The sequence below is a fragment of the Lissotriton helveticus genome, chromosome 3_2 (genome assembly GCF_964261635.1).
Source record: "Lissotriton helveticus chromosome 3_2, aLisHel1.1, whole genome shotgun sequence".
NCBI classification, from domain to species: Eukaryota; Metazoa; Chordata; class Amphibia; order Caudata; family Salamandridae; genus Lissotriton; species Lissotriton helveticus.
The window spans coordinates 35,226,120-35,248,183 of NC_136062.1; the positions used below are offsets into that span (position 1 = coordinate 35,226,120).

The window sequence follows — 22,064 nt, forward strand, 5'->3', positions numbered from 1 at the left end:
ATTAAGCAGGACACATCCTCGACCCCCTCTTCACAACAGGAAAACCATCACCTTCAGCCACACCACCCACCAAACTCCCATGGACGGACCACCGATGCGTCCATTTCACTTTCAGAACACCCATCCTCAACAGACACCAGCACCTACTCCCATGAAGAAACTGGACCAGAATTACCAACGACCAGCTTACCTCTTCACTCAGCAACACCACCCCAACCATCACGGAAAACGACGACCCCAACACAGCAGCCCGAACCCTGCACAGATGGATCTCCAACAGCTCCAACACCATAGCCCCCCTCTAGAGAAACAACAACACCTATGCCAAGAAAGCCAGATGGTTTACCACCGATCTTCGAGAATCCAGATGCACCTGCCACCGCCTCAAAAAGACCTGGAGGAGAACCAAATCCACAGAAGTCCACAACAACTTCAGAGCTGCTAACAATGCCCACCATCAACTCATCAGTGCTTCCGGATGTGTTGACTACTGACCCCCTATTGAATTTTTTTATTGTCTTTTGGTCCCCCTAGAGCACCTCCATCCCTACCTGTTCCTCCTGGCCCGATCCTCTTTCCTCCCCTTGTTTCCTTTTCCCCTTCTTACATACCCCTTTGGAAATGTCTATATTTTATTCTAAGTTATTGTAACTGCTGTTATTGTGCAACACTGTTTTTAAATTTGTAACTCATGTGAAGCTCTCTGATACCGCCGGGTCTAGCCAGCGCTATATAAAACTCAAATAAATAAATAAAAAATAAAAATAAATCTGAAAAACAAAGAAAAATCGATTGAAGACAGAATCTACACATACGCACACAACAGCAAAAAACTCTTCAACATCATCAAGGAGTTCGCCCAACCCACGAGCGAGTCGACTGACATCCCTCCCTCACAAGACCTCTGCGACAAGTTTCACCACAAAATCAAGAGCATCTACAACAACTTTGACGAAGACAACCAACACACAGAAACCCCAACACCCACCCCCAACACCCTGAAGCAAACGATTGACAGCTGGACAGCCCTCACTATCAAAGACACACTGAAGACAATGAAGTCAATCCACTCTGGGGCCCCCACAGACCCCTGCCCACCACATTTTCAACAGAGCAGCCGACACCATCGCACCCATGCTCTGCCACACCATCAACCGCTCCTTGGCGACCGCCTCGTTCCTCGATCACTGGAAGCACGCTGAGGTCAAGCCCCTCCTGGAGAAACTCTCGACACACCCCACCGACCTCAAAAACTACAGACCCATCTCCCTTCTCCCGTTCCCTGTGAAAGTCTTCGAGAAAGCCATCAACAGCCAACTCACCACATTCATCGAAGAGCACAACATCCTCGACTCCTCCCAATCCGGCTGCAGGAAAAACCAAATAAGGAAACCGCCTTCCTCGCCTCAACAGACGACATCCGCACCCTACAATACAAAGGAGAAACAGTAGCCCTCATCCTCCTCGAGGTCTCGGTGGCATTTGACACAGTCTCCCCCTGCACCCTAATACGCAGACTCCACGACGCAGGGATCAAGGACAAGGCCCTCAACTGGATCAGCTCCTTCCTCTCCTGCAGATCACAGTGGGTCAGACTCCCCACTTTCCTCTCGGACCCTATGCCAACGACCTGCGGAGTCCCTCAGGGTTCATCCCTCAGCCCGACACTCTTCAGCGTCTACATGGCTCCGCTCGCCCCCATCGTCAGAACCCATGTGTCATACGCAGATGACACCCAACTTATCCACTCCCTATCCAATGAACCCAACACCGCCAGACACAACTTTTGAGAAGGCATGGAAGCCATCGCCAAATGGATAAAAAACAGCTGCCTACAACTCAACGCCAACAAGAAGGAAGTACTCAACATGGGCCCAACCCCCCATACCTGGAATGACACCAGGTGGCCCCCAGCCCTACCCATCCCCACGGACCAAGCACACAACCTGGGAATCACCCTGGACTCCGAGCTCAAAATGAACCACCAGATCAATTTAGTGTCATTCTCGTGCTTCGACACCGTCCACCTCCTACGTAAGACCTTCACCAGCAGACTCGTCTATGGCAACGCACTCTATTCTGGAATTAACAAAAACCTCACCCGCAAGCTACAGAAGTCCAGAACGCCGCCACAAGACTGCCACATCTCCCAGCTCCTGCGCACACTACAATGGCTCCCATCGAGGCAAAAGTCACTTTCAAGATGCTCACCCATGCACACAAGGCCCTCCACAACACCGGACCTGCATACCTGAACAGCCAACTCAAATTCCATGATCAGCCCAGCTCCTCTACGCCACATTCCCACGCACCCGGAAAACCAGATCAGGAGGCCGCTCCTTCTCCTTCTTTGCGGCCAAGGCCTGGAACACCCTTCTACTTCTCCTCAGACAGACAATATCGCTCCCCATCTTCGTAAGAGATCTGCAGACCTGGCTCTCGCAACGGACCCCCTCCTTGATGGCCCGGGACCTGCACCCCTCCAACCCCAGTGCCTTAAGACCCTTACGGGTGAGTAGTCACCTCTAACAAATTCTTGATTGATTAATTGATTGATTGATAGGTGTAGGAAATTACCTTCTTTTGTGTGGTATACTCCTATTGCTGGCTGTAGAACTCTGTGTGCTTTACCACTGCTAACCTATAGTAAAGTGCCTGTGCCTGCCTTTATCATGGTTGAATTGGCATATCCCTAATTGGTATATTTAACTTACCTATAAGTCACTTGCATATGTTACAGGACATACCCAGGTCCTGTATGTTAAATGTAGCTAGTGGACTGCAGCACCTTTTGTGCCATCCAGTACAGTGGCAGTGCAAACATGGCTTCACACCTAACATTGTAGCTTGACTGTAGCAGTATGAAAATTGTTAATTGACCTATCAAAATAACTAATTTGGACAGGTCAAAAAAGTAATCCTTATTCAGGCGTCTTGTCCCATAAGGCAGAGCGCATGTGATTTAAAAGTAGGACATGTAGATAGTTAGTGTTAAACATCCTTACTGTGACTAGCACCTTAAAGCTAGCTTATCTACAGCAATGCAGGCTGTTTCCTAGAGAGACAAGGGGCTGCACTTTTAAATTTAATAATCCTAACTTTGGCTGTGACACAGATAGAAACATAATTCTTGGCCTGTTTATAATATTAATTATACGTCTAATTCACTGGTGAAGTTGGATTTGTAGTACATATTAAGGAAAGGGTACTTTTAGACATCTCCTTTGGGAGGGCCCACAGGCTATGAACAAGGGGAGAAGTGTTTCACCATTTTGGATCTAGGTAGCGAGCAGCACTGTGGGATTTTTGAGAATGCTCCAAAGTGGTTAGAGTATCCTCTAGAAGATGTTACCCTATTGGTTAGGGAGGAGACAGCAGTCACTCCACGCACAACCTAGTGCTAGCCATTACTCTGGCATTCTCAGTTCCCTTCTCAGAACACCTCTGGACCGTCCTGACTCACTCAGAAACGGTCGCTCACCTCGCTCCCTGCTCCCGTGGTATCGTAGCGCTTGACTTCTCATTGCTGCCTTTACCACTTGCATTGACTAAATTGTATTGACTGCCTGATTGTGTATAATACCTGAGTGTGTATAACAGCGCTTCCTCGCATTGTCGGATATTGCATTTGATTGCCTTAATAATTATCGTAGCGCTTTTCGCATAGCCCACATCGCGCTTAATTATATTCTGTTGCCTGTGTGATCTAACAGCGCTATATTTGAAAGTCTGTAATAGCGCTATATTTGGAGGACTGTACCTGATTGTGCCGGTGCCTCTGCCCACATTCTGTTTCGCTTTTGTTTTGCTGACATTTTGTTGTTGTGCTCTCCACCCCGCTCCCGCCTCCAGGCTCTCCACCCCGCTCCCGCCTCCCAGCTGCCCCTCCCTCGCTCAGCCCCCTCCACTATCCACTTATGACAGATGCATTTGCGCGCAGCGTTCACGCGCAGCAGACGCGCCCCATGCGCGCCAAAGGTAAGCCCGTCTACGCCCGTCCGCGCCTGGACCGCGCCCAGCGTCAGACCCCCTGGCCCGCACAAAATCCAATCCACCCGCTTAACGTACGACGACGCCACCCTCTCAGCACTCAACCCCGGCTGTCTCCCAGACTGCTACCAAGCCACCCCTGGACACACCCATGGACCCTTCACCTGCCACTCCTGCAAGCTCGACTGCATCAGGACCCACACCAAATCCACAAACACCACACAGAGCTCCGACACTAACCACCTGAAGTGCATCCTGCTCAACACCCGCTCAGTCCACAGACATGCCATTGAACTCTGGAACCTACTCGACACCACATCGCCGGACGTCGCCTTCCTCACAGAAACCTGGATGAACGCCTCATCAACACCCGACATCGCCATAGCCATCCCGGACGGCTAGAAGATCATCCGAAAGGACCGCATCAACCAAACAGGAGGAGGCATCGCCATCGTCCATAAGAACACCATCCGCATCACGACCAGTTCCGACGATAACCTCGCATCTGCCGAACACCTTCACTTCCAGGTCCACACCAACCCCAAGTCCACACTCAGAGGCACCCTCATCTACAGACCACCAGGACCCCGCACACAATTCAGCGAAGACATCACTGACTTCATCAGCCCACACGCCCTCCCCTCCGAGGACTACATTCTACTGGGTGACCTCAACTTCCACCTGGAAAAGAACAACGACAGCAACACCACCACCCTTCTAGACAACCTCACCAATCTCGGACTCAAACAACTCGTTGACACCCCCACCCACTATGCCGGGCACACGCTCGACATAATCTTCACCTCCAGCAAGCACATCTCCTTCAATCACACCACAGCTCTCCACTGGACGGACCACAGCTGCGTCCACTTCAACTACAATAAGACCACGACCCACAACCACTCTCAACCAATTCCCCGCAGAAACTGGAACAAAATTACCACCGACCAGCTCCTCACATCACTTCACCAAAACCCTCCTGCCAAATCATCGGACCCAAACCAAGCAGCCACCAACCTCACACAATGGATCACCCACAGCGCTGACGAATTAGCACCCTTGAAAAACCATCAAATCAAGCAAGGTAGCAAAAAAGCCCCTTGGTTCAATGATGACCTTAAGAAATCCAAGAGGATCTGTCGCACCCTCGAGAAAGCCTGGCAAAAAAACGCCACCCGCAAACACCACCAACTGATCCGATCCACCAAGGAATCAGCACTCAAGGATCGACTCGACAACAACGCCCACAACAGCAAGGAACTATTCAACATCGTCAAAGAGTTTACCAACCCCACCGCCGGCACCAACGACATCACTCCCTCCCAAAACCTCTGGGACTCTCTAGCCTTGTTCTTCCACAACAAAATCACTGACATACATAACAACTTTGGAGACCAGTCCACCCCACCCACCTCCGAACTAAAACCCCCCTCCAACAACCTTTGCGCCTGGGACCCAATCACTACTGAAGACACCATCCGCCTGATGAACTCCATCCACTCAGGATCGCCAACCGACCCCTGTCCCCACCACATTTTCAACAAAGCAGACTCCATTATCGCACCCCATCTCCGAGACGTCATCAACTGCTCCCTCAACTCCGCTACCTTCCCGGAAAGCTGGAAACATGCCGAACTCAGTGCCCTTCTGAAGAAACCCACAGCAGACCCCACTGAACTTTAGAACTACCGCCCCATTTCGCTCCTCCCATTCCCTGCCAAAGTCATTGAGAAAGCCGTCGACAGTCAGCTTGCCACCTTCCTCGAATCCAACAAATCCCTCGACCCTTCACAGTCCGGCTTCCGAGCCAAACACAGCACCGAGACCGCCCTCATCGCAGCAACAGACGACATTCAAACTCTACTGGACAACGGAGAAACAGCTGCCCTCATCCTACTTGACCTATCCGCAGCCTTCGACACAGTCTGTCATAGCACCCTTATTCAACGCCTCAACAACGTCAGAATACAAGGAAAAGCATTGGACTGGATCATCTCATTCCTCGCAGGAAGAACCCAGAGAGTCCGACTCAACCCTTTTAGATTAGAGGCCACCGAAGTCATCTGCACCGTACCACAAGGATCATCACTCAGTCCAACCCTCTTCAACATATACATGAGTCCCTCGCATCCATAGCACGCCAACACAACCTCAACATCATCTCCTACGCAGACGACACCCAGCTGATCCTCTCCCTCACCAAAGACCCAAACACAGCCAAAACCAACCTACACGAAGGGATGAAAGAAGTAGCCGAGTGGATGAAGAACAGCCGTTTAAAACTGAACTCGGACAAAACGGAAGTCCTCATCTTAGGATCATCCCCCTCCGCCTGGAACGACTCATGGTGGCCACCGGCCCTGGGAAACGCACCCATACCAACGGACCACGCACGTAACCTGGGCTTCATCCTGGACTCCTCCCTCTCGATGACCAGACAAGTCAACGCCGTCTCATCATCATGCTTCAACATTCTACGTATGCTCAAAAAAATCTTTCGCTGGATCCCCACCGAAACAAGAAAGACGATCACCCATGCACTGGTCACAAGCCGACTGGACTACGGAAACACCCTTTACGCCGGAACGACAACCAAACTACAGAAAAAACTCCAACGCATCCAGAACGCCTCAGCCAGACTCATCCTAGACATCCCCCGCCATGCTCACATTTCCGGTCACCTAAAAGACCTCCACTGGCTCCCCGTCAACAAGAGAATAACGTTCCGTCTCCTCACCCACGCACACAAAGCCCTCTACAACCTAGGACCCGAATGCCTCATGCGCCTGTCCTTTTACACCCCCTCCCGCCAACTACGATCGTCCAATCAAGCCTTAGCCGCTATTCCACGCATCCAAAGATCCACCATGGGGGGAAGATCCTTCTCCTACTTAGCGGCCAAGACCTGGAATTCTCTCCCCTCCGACCTCCGCCTTACACAGAACCACCTCTCCTTCAGAAAACAACTAAAAACCTGGATATTTGATAAGTAAAGTACCCCCCTCCCTCAAGCGCCTTGAGACCCTCTGGGTGAGTAGTGCGTTATACAATTTTTTTAACTTGAACTTGAACCTAAGGAAGATTAAAAAAGAATCTACAGTGTAAACACTGACAGGAGCCCTACAGGACTGGACCTGCTCTCCCTTGCACCCAGGGCACAGAAGTGGACACAAGGGACATAAGGCTGACCGCCTGTTCAAGTTACAGGTAAATAACAAGCTATAAAAGAGCTCTTCTGCAACTACCCAACTGGACCTGCCCTGTACTCTGCTGCTGGAGTGAGACCTGGCCACCAAGTGCTTTTCCTGAGGTCCTGGAACCCTTGGCTGTGTTGGAGTAGTTTCTCCTACCGCCTCTCCAAATTAGAAATGTTTGGTTTTGAAAACCTCCAGAGGACCGGGACAGACATGCCAAACCTATCCGACCAAGGTATGTTGACACTGTGCCGAAGATTCAGGTTTACACCACTCAGAGCTTTATTGTAGTGTATATTTATTTTATTTTTTTTATTCAAAAAACGTTTTTATTTTTCCCCACACTTCACCATAGTTGTGGATTTCCCTGTGCTAAAACATAGGGAAAAGTAAACGAGTTTATTCAATTCAATAACAAATTAATAAAAATATTGTAAGTTAAATATTAATACATTTCTTTCAGATGTAAAACAAAAGAAAACATGTTAAAGAGATATTACCTACATTTTAAATTAAATATTTAATTAATTTGAATATATTACATTACATTAAATTTAATTTCTGTAGTTTAAAATAAAAAAATCTATTTCTACATAGAATATAAAAAATAAAAAATGACTTTGCTTTAATAATTATTAAAAGATGTATAGAATTAATTGAAAGTAGTTTAATTGCATTTTAATAAAAAATGACATTATTCATTCTAAAAAGTTTGTTGAAATATTTTATGATTAAATAATATATATCATTTATTTCTATATATTTTATAATGTAAAATGATATTGATTTAGGGCCTGATTGAGATATTTGCAGACTGGTTAGTCCGTCACAACGGTGATGGATATCCTGTCTGCCGTAAATATAAATCCCATTATAACCTATGGGATTTATATATTGGCAGATGGGTTATCCGTCACCGTTGTGACAGAGTAACCCGTCCGCCAAGATCTAAATCAGGCTCTAAGATAGTACAATATTTTAAATAATTTAATTTCATGTAACCTTATTTCCAATGCAGGTTTTATTTCAAGTCCCTGTCTCCATTATTTTCCTTAGGAGGGTGTAAATTAGTTTATGGTTTTTAATAAAAGTTTAAAACTATAATGTTATGATTTTATTATTAAGGTATTCATTTGTAAAATATTAAAACTTTTATATACTGTTTTAACACTCACAAACTTGCTGGCCATCTGTCAAGGACCCTACTTACCGGGCACGCTCTTCTCTGGCCTTCCACGCTGCCCTGCTGTTTCTGCAGCCGTCCCGCTGGTGGCAACCTGGGCGGTCCCGGACTACAAGACCCGGCATTCCAGGTGGGCGCTCTCTCGTGGCGTCGAATGAAAGCGCCAGGAGGCGCACAAAAATGCGCTTAGCCTTCCGCAGCATGGGACGCGGGCGGGCGTGCCTGGGCAAAGCCCAGGCCTAGGGTGGGCCCGTTTGAGCCCGTTCGAGACAGAGAGATGCTGGGCTGGGCCCCCCTCTAAGGCCCTTGATACCAACGGCTGACCTGCCGTTCCAGTAAGTGGACTCAAAGACTGATATCTGAGTCAATTCTATTTTACTTCTCTTTTCTTATTTTTTAAAGTGAAATAAAATGGCAGCACAGGAGGGGAGAGGAAGTAGAGCAGCCTGAATCAGGTATGTTGCGGGAACTCTTGACCAATTTATAACGAGGGCTACATCTGTGCTTGCCCATGAGATTGCTAAAATGGAGCGACATCTTTCTATGGACCCCGTGTTCTCAAAACGATCATCTCTTGGGCGCATTATGAATGTGTGCTCACCAGAAAGACACCGCCAGTTTGCTCCTGCCACTGGCCCCCAGATTGAGAATGTAAGTCTACAGCAAACTTTAGCATCCCCTAACACTGATGGAGATTCTTTGAACTTTACGTCACTGCCACGCAGCGCACTGCCAAATTTACCTAAGAGCATGATTACGTGCGTGGCAGAAGTTCACAAAGAGCCCTCACTATCTATGGAATACACGCAGAGGGCTACTTCTAAGAGAAAACGAGGAGGCACAAGAGGAGGTACACAGCAAAAGGGAAAGAAGCCTAAGATCTCTAAACCAAGTAAACAGAAAGAGCCGCCAAATACTGACCCTCCAATTACTGAAGTCTCACAAGAAACTCCGTCTGCAGTTAATGCCACGAATGCGGACGACATTGTAACGGGACTACCGCAGATTGAGGAAGTATTCTGGCTAAAAATAGATGCTCTCATACCATCTTCATTGGAGTTTCTAATGAAAAGACTTTCATTAATTGAAAGCAGGCTTGAGAAATTGGAAGAACTGATAATGTCTACTTTGGGAGATATTGAAAACAAAATAGTGAGTTGTTGTCACGCAACAAGACGGTGAGGGAGGGAGGAAGGGACTTTGTTGCCTGCCCCAGTATCATTGTGCCACCAGCTGTGGGTCCGGCGGTGCAACTAACTGGCCCCAATAAATTAAGGGGCGGAATAGTGAGTGGTAGAAGCATAGTTCCCTTGGAGACACATGGGGCAAGCCGTAGTAATGACAGGGATGGGAACGGGGCAAAGAACTTGCATCCCCACCTTGACTTACCTCCAGATTGTACACCTTATGTTGCTGTTTTGACTGGTGTTCCTGATTTGGAACTCGGCAAAGTTGAATCCTATGACCAACTAAAAAATAAGACAACACACTGGCTAAATAACAACAGACCACTGCCCCGAGATGCAAAGTGTAAGATTCTTTTTGTGAGGAGTGTGAGCTGGGTAGGATGTAGGACAAAAAATATACCAGGAGACTGCATTGTCATTAATTTTAAAGATCCTAAGGCGGCGGACCACGTTTGATGTGGCTTTCGGACACAGCCACGATCCTCTATCCAGGCTTGGAATCTAAGCAATTTTTATACACCACCAGATCATTTGCCTAATTCTGGGCATAATGAGTGACACAGGGATAGGACTGGTCAGCCAGGCAGGATGAGAGGTGGGGCTGATGGGTTGAGGAGCGAGTTTCTATCAGCAGCCTCAAGGGGAGGAGACATATATGGCTGTCAGGTAGCGGCCAGCACTCCCACTTTTCAATAAATATGCCCCACTACAAGGGGGAAGACATTTTAGCGAAGTGTACTGACTACAGGGAGAGGCATTAGGCCAAGATAATATGTTAAATGAGGCTCCTTTAAATTTAAAACCTCAGGTGGAGGAGCATCCAAGATGCGTTACTCTGAATGTGATCCAGCTCGCCTCTTGCAAAACAAGGCCACCTAGGATTGAGGTTTCCCAAAGCAGTGATAGGCCTATCACAGGCATTTGCCCCCCCCAACCCTCCAGGGAGCTCTTTTGAATTAGTATCCTGGAATATAGCAGGTCTGTCAGCTGAGTTCCAAAATCAGGAATGGTCGGAATTTATCAAGAAATTCAAAATAATATGTGTACAGGAAACCTGGGAGGTAGACCACACTCATTTTCACCTAGCTGGGTATAAATCGTTTGGGGTTCCGGCAAGTAAGTCCATGGCCGGAAGAGCGAGGGGAGGTCTTCTAATATTTGTAGACTTGTGTTTGGAAGGGGTCTGGGTTGATTTAAAATGGAACTCAGATTACATGATAGGCCTCTGGTTTAAAATAGGGGCCTCAATATAATTTTGGTCAATTTCTATAATGCGGGAGGAACCGGAGCGAGAGAGCTTGACCAAAGATTAAGTTTTCTGATGGAGCAGAAGCTGGGTACAACGGTACCCATGCTTTTAATAGTGGGGACTTTAATTGTCATCTATGCCCAAACTTGTTACCCATCAAAGAAGACTGGACCTCCTGCAGATTGGAGGAGGGACCACACTTCGAGCACACGCTGGAGGGCAGGGACCTGAGTAGGGTGATGAAAGATCACATGCTGGAACACACAATGAATCTATTGGCCGTTGAGCCTAATGAGTTGGTTAACCCTACTTTTAAAGGAAGGGGTTGTAGCTCCTTTATTGATTTTATTTTAGTGTCCCAATTGCTCAAGAAGTGGCTATTGGGATTCTCAATAGAGCTGAATGGCTTTAGTGACCACAACCCCCTAATTCTGTCGGTAGCAGAGATAAACATAAGTAGGGTCACAAAGAGGGGGGCTGGGATAAACTTAGAGAAGGTTACGGATCAGGGCAGGCGTTTGAAATGGTCAAGGATTAGCGGTGAAAGCTTTTATAGGTCCTTTGCAAAAGAGGCGAAACAGCTTTTAGCGGAATGTTTAGATTTATCAGTGGAAGGACCATCCTTAGTGGAGGCATTTGAGGAAATAGGCGGCCTGATAGATGTTCTTTTGCAAACGACAGGGCAGGGCAAGCCCAAAAATGATCCCAGATGGTTTGATAGAGGGTGCTCCCTTGCACAGAGGAACCTAAGAGCTGCCCTAAGAATCAACCCAAGGGACAAATACAGGGTTATGCAATGTAGGTTAATTTATAAGCAGGCAGTAAAGCGCAGGAAGAGTGCACTCCAAACCCAAACCTGGGAGGACCAGAGAGGAGCTGCCGAAAGGAAAGATATGACCACCTTTTGGAAGATAGTTAATAACCCCTGTTTCCAAGATGTAAATAGCCCGCAGATAGGATCCAATGTTCTACCCGAACAATGGATGGAGCATTTTAGAGGGCTTTATAATTGGGGGAAGATCGAGGCACAGGATAACGAGGAGTAAGTGGGGAGGTGGAATGTCACACTAGAATTCACCCTGGAAGAGATCACTGCTGGTATCCTGGGTCTTACTAGAAATAAGGCAGCGGGACAAGATGGGATCTCCCGGACCATTTTCTAAGTAAGGTGGATATAAATGCTGCCATAGCTACGGGGCTCCCCCGCTCGTGGTCATCTGCCATAATAGTCCCCATCTTTAAAAAGAGGAATAGAGATAGTCACCAGTGCTACCGCCCTATCTCCCTTATAGATGTTACTGCCAAAGTGCTTGGGTGTGCTGTTTTAAATCGCCCGGTGAATTGGGCTGAGGAACAACATATTATTACTGACGTCCAGTATGAATTTAGGGCTAAAAGATCAACAACAGATTAATGCTTAAATCTGTATTTACTGGTGGCTAAATACACCATCGCCAACATTGAAGCAGTCTATCTAGCCTTTATGGACCTTACCGCAGCATTTGACTGTGTTAATAGGGAGAAGTTGTGGGTCCTAATGAGTAACCTAGGGGTAAACCAAGATCCTATTAAGATTATGAGAGCCCTACATTGGACCACCTCGGCCAAAGTCAGGTATAATTTAGATGGCGGAAGCACTGAGCTTTTCATTTGCACTAGCGGTGTGCGACAGGGGTGTATTTTGGCTCCGTTTTTGTTTTCCCTGTATATAAATGGCCTAGAACAAGCGCTAAGAAGCTTAAATGTGGATTCACCGAGAGTAGGCAGAAGAGCAATCCCCGTCCTGCTTATGCAGATGATGCGGTCTTGTTGGCACGTACTCCACTGGGACTACAGCGACTGATAGATGGTTTTGTGGATTTTATGAATAATTTAGATTTCTCTGCCAACCTGACCAAGTCGTACGTTATGGAGACAGGGATCAAATCAAGGAAAATGTTTAATTATAGAATAGGCGCATACAGTCTGAGAAGGTGCAGTCCTTCTCGTATCTGGGCATTTTATTTGATGGTCGTTTAAATTTTAAAGCATTAATTTAGGAGCGCTGTAATAAGTTAGTGTCTAGTAAAGGGGCAATTATGAATTTTGGACGCAGATTAGGACGGTGGTTCCCGAAGCAAATGATGAATTTATATAACTCAATCTGCTAACCCAAAGCTGCATATGGTGCGGAACTTTGGGGGTTCGTCGATTCCGATAAACTGCAGGTCGAGGAGAATAAATATTTGAGAAGGCTCCTCAAAGTCCCAGAGTGCGTTTCCTCTCACATCGCTAATGAAGAACTGGGTGGAGCTTTTATAGGGGACAAGGTGCAGGTTGGGCCCTTGCTAGCATGGTGAAAGATCTGGGTTAATCCAGAGGCCATGCTGACCAGGCATATAATCACGGACTGCCTGGGTAGGGACGGGAATGAACATTCCATGGCTGAAGCATATAAAAGTCGTTTTTAAAAGCATTGGTTGTAAGGATCTCTTCTTAAAGTCGACTGGAATCCTAGGTCGGGATCAGGACAGAGTGAAGGAGTTGTTTTTTAATTACAAAGTCTCATCTAGAGAAGAGAGGGAATGGAGTAAACAGTCAGTCAAAGCTTACGGCTTAGTGAGGACCTGTGAAGGAATGGAACCTTACCTTGCACTCATACACAACACCCAGGACCGATTTTTAATCATACGTTTTAGGCTCAACCTTTTACATCATCTACTGGCTGATCCGGTAGGTTTTACCAGTTCAGTGGAGCCTACGGGTCCCTGCGGCTGCGATCAACGATCTCCGCAGGATACCCTTCATTTTGTATTATTATGCCCTTTTTATTCATTGCCCAGGTGCTGTTTTTTAGTTAGTCTGCTGAAAAAAACTAAATTTAGGCATTCAAATGTGGCCCTTTTATATTTACAAATGGCCTAAGACTCCTTGACTCTACTTTCTATAACAAGTTTTTTGAGGTTAGCAGTCAAATTAAGAGAGACAAGAGGGATGCGCTGACGGAAGCCCCCCCCAAAATTATGTGTAACATGTGGGGGTTGGATGGGGGCTAAATGAACTGTAATTGGAATAGCATTTGTATTATTTTTAAAATGTATATCATTGCTATTTTAAACTGTTCTTTTATGGTGTTCTTGTAAAATGCCGAATAAAGTAAATTTGGATACTGTTTTAACACTAAAACTAAAAGTTGCCAATTTTTAATTAAAAGGTTAAAATATTATAAATACGTTATCTTATGATCTTATCGCCCTTCTATTTAGTACAAACGCGTTCTTTCTTAACACGCCAAGGGTACCATGATACCATTTTCCATACATTTACCAACACTCCTCTTGTTCCGGTATGTCTGTCTGTGGTTCAAATTGTATTTAATCATGTCTGTTGTGACCTGTAGCAAAGGACGGAGTTCCATACCCTTGCATGAGTCGGACATGCGTGATGTATGTGTGTTATGCGACCCGCAAGCATAACGGGGAATGTGGTTCTTTCCTATCTGCTTGTTTAAAAGGCTGCTTCTCAGGTCTATTATGCGTTTGGCCCTCATTGTGTAGTTCTCTTTTCCTTAATTCTAGTTTTAAGGTTGCATACTATCTGTCACAATGTTCTACTAGAAACTTGCTGATTGCAGGATAATAAAAAATAATGAAAGATGATTAAAAAGTTATTATTTATAACGTAATCAACTCTTGGGTTTAGTTGATTTAAATCAAGACCCATGTGTTTATTCAGTGTCTCAGCAATGTCCCCTCCTTTATGTAACCAAACTGCTTTTAGGGAGATAGGATTTCCCACAACCCTATTTTTATGGCGTTTGTAGTGAATTTATAAGATTCAAAGGAATCTCATTGTCCAAATTGAGGGTGTTGCTGTTCTGTGGCTTCTTGTGTGAAGGGAATGATAGTGCCGTATGCTTTACAGTTGTTCTTCTTTAAAAGGAGCGTCTCCTTTTTAGAAACCAGCATCTTCTTGGCTAATGGAATAAAAAAACTATAATAGACACACAATAAATATGGTAAAAGTTTGTTAACTCTGTCAATTAAAAACGTTCCAGATTCAGTATGTATTCCAAGATTTGTAATGTTTTTCAATATGTTTTTAACACAATCTGACCGATTTCAAATACAATACTTTTTTGTTACAAAAATAGTTTTTCTAACTCTAAATCATTTATTTTGCAGGCATATGCCCTTGAGGGAAACTTTGAGAAGGAATTTTTAGAAGTCGCCTGTTTGTGTAAAACAGTAATCTGTTGTCGTGTCACCCCACTACAAAAAGCTCAGGTGGTGGAGCTCGTCAAGAAACATAAGAAGGCAATAACTTTAGCCATTGGAGATGGAGCAAATGATATTAGTATGATAAAAAGTAAGAAGACTTTTACACGTGCATCTACACATTTTGAAGGATTCTGTTTGTTGCAATAAGCAATTTTGTTGTTTGATGATTTTGTAGATAGAGTGATCCGTTTTCAAAGTCTAGCAAATATATTGTTTCGCCCTTTTGAAAGGTTTGAAATCCAACAACCTAGGAAATCCCCAGAAACAACAAAATGGTTAATGTGAATCCAAGACCTGCATCTTAAAAACACATGGTATCTGCCCTCCAAGCATAGATGAGACAGCACCAGAGTCCACAGACATCCAACCTGTGACTCCTCACCCATGCTAAAACAACTGGTTTATAAACAATTGCTATATGGTTGTAAAACACTAGTGCGCACTGTGCCTACATACACATAATGAAAAGCTCCTAGTAGGTCAAATAGTGGCAGTAATGCTTGAGGCCAGCTTATTTCTTCAAAGCAAACTTTTCTGATTTGTATTTTTGCCTCACTACTTTTAGAAGATGATTTTAGTCAAAATAGAATGTGATGTTCTGTGGGATTTCCTGATCTAATGCCACTGAAACGTTCACAAATTGTTGTAAACCCATACTGTAGACCAGTATATGCTAGTATCCCTCTGTTCTCTTTATAATGTCTGTTTTTGTGCTTGCTCTGAATAAATAATAGTAATAATAATATTTATAGTATCCCAAAGGTGGATGAGGATTTAGCCTTAGGGGAAAAAAGGTGTATACATAAAATGATGAAGTAAGGACAACTATGTATTTTTTGCCTCTGTCCTTTTTGGACCATTCAAATAATAGTAATACTTATACAGGTTGTCGGTAATAAGAATTACCGTTAGTGTCCTGTATGTGCTTTCCAATCATAGTCAAAATGTTTAAAGGAGGGTGTAATTTATGGCAAAGCCTTCTTTGTATTGTAATTGTAGTACAGTGGCAAATACCATTAATAAAATGTATGTATCTCAATTCACTATACAACAAAATGATGTACAAAATGTGTAGTCGTAAACAACATTGCAGGAACACAATAGTACAATTCAACAATTGTTTGGTATTAGGATGTCTTTTTGTGTTGTTTCTGTATTACGTGTTGTGCTTGGTGTTTATTATGTTGTAGCATTGTTGGAAACTGGCCCTCTCTGAAGGGTCACCCCAAACGTGTTGCCTCCTCCTCTTTTTCTGACCTCGTTTTTGTTGCCTGTAGGATTCTGAGCACTTTACCTCTGCGTAGCAGTGCTAAAGTGCATGTTCTTGCTTCTCTAAACATGGTATCATTGGGTCATAGCCAATTGGCATATTTAATTTATTTACAAGTCCACAGTAAAGTGCAATACATACGCCCTGGGGCCAGTAAATCTTATGCTATTAGTGGGCCTGCAGCACTCATTCTGCGACCTACGTCAGTAGCACCTAACCATGCCTCAGGCCTTCCACTGCAGAGCCTGTGGGTGTGCAGTTTTAAACTGCCATACCGACCTGTCAAGTAAAACCATTTGCAAGGCCTAAATCCTCCTTTTTAATACATATAAGTCACCACTAGGGTCGGCCCTGGATAGCCTAGAAGGCAGAGTACAATGTATTTAAAAAGTATGACATGTACTTTCAAGTTTTACATACCCTTATAGTGAAAAACTCAAATATGCGCTACTGCAAGGTCTATCTCTCCCCTAGGATAACATTGGGATTACCTTATTACAGCTTTTAAGTCTAATTCCCAATTGTGAAGAAAGAGACATATTAAGTCTGGTGTCTCAGGAATCACCACTTAAAATCACAACTTATTGTGAAGTTGGATTTTATATTGCACTTCTGAAAATGCCACTTTTAGAAAGTTGGTATTTTGTTACTTTAGCCATTTAATGCCTTCTGCTTGTCTCCGTTCAGTCTGAGTTACGTGACAGCTGGGCTTTGTGTATTCCCTCTAGACAGCCACACACAAAGGGAGCTGAGGTCTAGTTTGATGCGCCTTCCTTGGATATGGGAGGGAGGAGCTGGACCCAACCTCACACTTACACCTTAATAGGCTGTGACCTTCCCACACACAAAGGACTGCATAACCCCCCTTCCACTCCGTCCCCTGTAGTTGATCTGGAGCCAGGTCTGTAACAGAGGACCTCTGTGCACTTCAAAGCTTTCTTTGAAGTCTTCCTCACTTTAAAGGCACAACTGGGTATACGTCAGGATCTGCGTGAAGATTGTTTATTCCACCTCCAGGCAGATCCAACTCAGAGAAGCTATAAAAGCACTGAGGATTGCAGAGGCCAGGTGAGGGAAGGAGAGGAAGGGGACTGCTGGCAGGGAGATATGTAAAAGAAAAGAATACATAGACACAATACCAAACACATATAGGTTAGCCAACCTTACAACTTAATATGTCTTAAGTGTGCTCCAAAATCTGTTCCTTTCTCACACCTGGGAGAATCTCGGACAATGCTAGGATATGTTTAAAGAGAGAAAAATAAACAAACCGTTCAAAAAGCACAAAACGATACCAGAAGTTGTGCCTTCTAGGAGATAACTCAAAAAAGAACTAAGCAAAACTTCACATAGGAGTTTAATTGGGAATGTGTCTCAGTTTACAGGTTGTTTTGCCAGTGAGATTCTGTTCATTCACTAAGAAGAAAGAACATTCCTAATATAGTAAAACACATGCGCGCTTGTTCAACTCACAAGCACATTTAATCATGTTATTAATAGTGAGGGTATGAACACGAGTTTTCAGTGAGCTCACTCGTAATTTTGTCCACACGATTTGCGCTTGTTCAACTTTTTCACAAGCGCGATCAATGAATGCCCTTAAATAAATAGCACACTTGTTAAGTTGTTCACAGGCGCGAACAATGAATGCCCCTACAATAAAGAGAAATCGCCCACATGAATGTGTATCCTTTGGCTAGGCTCAATATCCCCAAATGTGTCGTACGCACCACTAACATAAGTCCCTTCCGGGAAAACACAACTCTTTACCGCGCCGCAAGCGGAAATACCTTGCCGGCCGGTAAGTGTGCAATAAAAGATCTTACCCTTAAGACCGGGCCGGTCTTACCTTGCCTCAGCTTCTAACAGCACTGAGCCACTCCTCCAGCAGCCAGCAACAAAACACGTCTTCTTAGGCACAGGGATTTTGAATAGTGAGCACTGAGATACGTGCTCACGCTGACCCATAGGTAGTCAGCATTCAAGATGGCTGCCACTTAAGACTTGTAGTCCCCTTGAAGAAAGACAGGGAAAAATACACAAGGGCTACAAGAAAAAATAAAGAAGCACCCATAAACACATAGGAGGCACCAATACCTGTACCACAATCATACAGAACAAGATAAACAGACCTTATAAGCATAATTATGCAACACCTCAGCGCACAGTGCACTGCCACCACCAACGGGACCATGGGGCAGAGAAATGGGCCTTTCCACATGGCAAATGGGATATCTGGCGCGAGGAAAGAACCACCACGGCGTTGTTGCTCCTGAGGGTGGGGCGGGCCCTAGACCGCGCACCGCCACATTAACAACGTATTGGACCTCTGACAGCATAACTTCAGTATACTTTTGAAACTGTACAACAATCAACAAATGGCAGTGGCGGTTTCAATGGTAGCACATCAATGTTTGTGTAAATTGAAAACTGGCATCTAGTACTGGTGCCCCTCAAGGTTAAGAACAAAACACCCCACTACCTCAGGTGTCAACCCACTATGGCTCAACTGACCTCACTGTAGGTGCTATATAAAGAGATAACCCCGGCACTCTTGACATGTTCATTAGTTTATTCGTGAAAAGTTATCTTACTCAAAGCAAGGCACAATATGCAGTTTACAGTTCCAATTATTGTATATTTAATGTATATAGGATACAAACACTCAGCAATATTCTCAATACATTTGACTCAATTTAGTTGGAAAAACAAGAATTTACAATGAAACAGTATTGCAGGGGTGGAGGACGTAATACCGTAAACCTCCTGTGGAGCTATGGATCGGCAGCCGACACGTGTTTCGCTACATGGTACGTTTTTCAAGGCTTAAGAAACAAACCAGAATGTTTAGCTCAAATGTCGTATGCACCCAGAGTCTTCCAGTAAGGTTGACCAAGTCCTATTCTGTCACTGCGTATGTATCTTCTGTAGCGAGAACCACAACACACAAGTGTCATGGGTCGAATATTTGTCAATCCAAAAATAAGAGTATATGGACGGCTGATTTTTTATAAAGAATGGTCCAATATTGCCTCTAGAAAAGGTAACCAATTAGTAATGTCTTTATTTCAATTTTTCAATCCAATGTGTACAAGTTGAAAAGTTCCTAATTTTGATACCTCAAGTGAAGTACCGGGTTATTTAGAACCCAGCGGTGCCAGGGGACACACCCGAAGACTTCGGATTCTCCTGTCTCAGACTACAGAAACTCAGAAAATTCTTGGTGACGTCAAAGATGTAATTTATTGGCTGCAGCCAGTAACAGGTATCCTAGAAGTACAACACGGTGTATGTTCTCAGGAGACTGCCCCCCTTACAAAGCTAGTCATCCCTTTTATACCAAATATTATGCTTCAGGTAAACATTCCTTATTTACAGTTGACCATTCACATATTTTCACGACAAAGAAAAAGCAGAATCATGATGACAAACCCATATTTCAGTTTGTCCAGCCCACAATCAATTACCCGGCAAGGCCCAACACTTTTCATCAGATAATCGGACGGGCCCCTAATAAAAATGGGCACCTCCTCATCGTAAAGCAGGCCATAAAGAAAGGAACAGAGACAGGTGTGAGTAAGATTAGACATAGTTGTGTGCAATACAGGGTTTATGGCATGTTGTGGCTTGATCCCTATTCTCGATCGGCCACTGGGAAAGGAACAGGCAGAGCAGGTTTGGTTTCGGGCAGCGGAGTCAGCTTGCCCAGGTCACACGAATGAATGAATGAAATGAATGAATGAAATGAAATGAATGAAAATAGATTTGTTAAGCGCGGTTGCTGCCCAGGGGCGTCCAAGCGCTAAGTGAGACAAGACGTGACGAGGCACAGGAGTTAGAGCTCGGAGCATTTAGCAAATAGCAGTGTCTTCAATTTTTTCCGGAATGAGAGCAGGTCTGGGTTGGAGCGAAGTGAGAGGGGGAGAGTATTCCAGAGCTTAGCAGTGTTCAGCGAGAACAGCCTGCCCCCAGACCTGGCTCTCTTCACTCTGGGAACAACTGCCAGGAAAGCCTCAGATGAGCGAAGGTTCCTGTTTGGGTAGTAGGGGATGAAAGGTTGTTGTTGATAGCGGGTCCCGTCTTCCAAAAGGCCCGGTGCGCAATACATAGCGCCTTAAATGCCACTCTGTGTTTTATTGGCAACCAGTGAAGACTTTTCAGTCCAGGTCTAGCTGACTGGGTTCGTGGAATCTGCAGCAGGGTGCGTGCGGCGCAGTTTTGCACCACCTGCAGCTTCCGTAGAGTCATCTCAGGTGCCCCCACATATAGGGCATTGTTTGAGTCCAGGCGAGACTGGATGACGCCTTGAACTGCCACCTTCTTGGCTTCTAGAGGCAGAAGTGGGAGGACTTTCCTCAAGGTTCTGAGTATGCCAAAGCATGTGGCGGACAGCTTGGTGGCCTGGGTGGAGAAGGAAAGATTCTTATCCATCCGCACACCTAGGCTTTTGACGCTTTCCTTGGGGATGGGGGGAGCGCCCAGAGCTTGGGGCCACAGGGAAATGAAAGGTACTGGCGGGGCTGGGCCCAAGAGCATGAGCTCTGTTTTTCCTCCGTTCAATTTGAGAGAGGAGTTGGTCATCCACTCCTTGACGTCCTCTAGGCCGTTCAGCAAACCTCTCGGGGATTGCCTGATGTTCTCTTGGGTCAATGAAACCACTAACTGAGTATCGTCGGCGTACGACACGATTTTAATGCCGTACGGTTCGACGATCCCAGCCAGCGGTTTCATGTAGACATTAAATAATACAGGGCTCAAAGAGGAGCCCTGTGGTACTCCGCAACTAAGAGGTTTGCTGGTGGACACTGTGTCACCATCGAAGATCTGAAAAGATCTATCGGACAGGAAAGAGTCGAACCACCTTAAAGCGTCGCCTGAGACTCCGATTTCCTGGAGACGGTTCAGCAGGGTGGCATGGCTGACCGTGTCGAAGGCGGCGCTTAGATCAAGGAGGATCACTGCCACTGATCCTCCCTGATCCAGAACCCTTCGAGATTCTTCGGCTACCGCTAATAAGGCGGTTTCAGTGCCGTGCTTCGGTCTGAAGCCTGTCTGGGACGTATCCAGTAGGGAGTGGTTTTCAATATACTGGACCAGCTGGACATTTATGTATTTCTCCAGCACCTTGCTAGCCCAAGGGAGGAGTGAAATGGGGCGGTAATTGGAGTGGTCATTGGGGTCCAGGTTGGGTTTCTTCAACAGCGCCCGCACCATGGCATGCTTCCAAGCTGTGGGGACTGAGCATGCCGATATGGACGCGTTTAGAAGCTCCAAGATTACAGGCAGGGTGGCTTTGTGTGCCTGCATCAGAACTTCTGGTGGGGCTGGATCGCATGGGGAGCCCGACTTGACTTGGCATGCTATTTTGCCAAGAGTGTCAAGGTCCAGAGGGGGGAAGTGCTCCAGGGTTGGCTGGTCTGGGGAGGGCGGGGTTCTTGAATGGGGAAGATCAGTTGGCTCCGGGGATGTGATTGCTGTTGGAAAGGTGGAATAGATTTTCAGGACTTTATTGTGGAAGAATTCCACGAGCTCATTGCATTGGTCCTGAGTTTTAATCTGAGGGGGGGCAGTAGTGACACTGGTACATTGTTTAATTATTTTAAAAATTTCCTTGGGCTTTGATTTGGCCTCCAGGATTTTGTCAGAGTAGTAGGTGGCCTGGGCCATCCTAACTCCTTCCCTGTAAGTTTTGATCGCCTCTTTGTAGGATGCCTTTTTTTCCGGGAGAAAGT

At 45.6% G+C, this 22,064-nt stretch overlaps 1 protein-coding gene across 6 annotated transcripts in view; it reads left to right on the forward strand.

The window, feature by feature from the left end:
* Positions 1-22,064, forward strand: part of ATP8B4 (ATPase phospholipid transporting 8B4 (putative)) — a 4,589,528-nt gene that overhangs the window by 2,882,690 nt on the left and 1,684,774 nt on the right. For all 6 annotated transcript variants that reach the window (XR_013609828.1, XR_013609825.1, XR_013609826.1 and 3 more), the window contains one exon: positions 14,967-15,150. Coding sequence is in view for 2 of the 6 variants with exons in the window: in XM_078684774.1 (XP_078540900.1) it covers positions 14,967-15,150 (184 nt within the window). In the remaining 4 variants the exon portion in view is untranslated. The remainder of the gene's footprint in view (positions 1-14,966; positions 15,151-22,064) is intronic.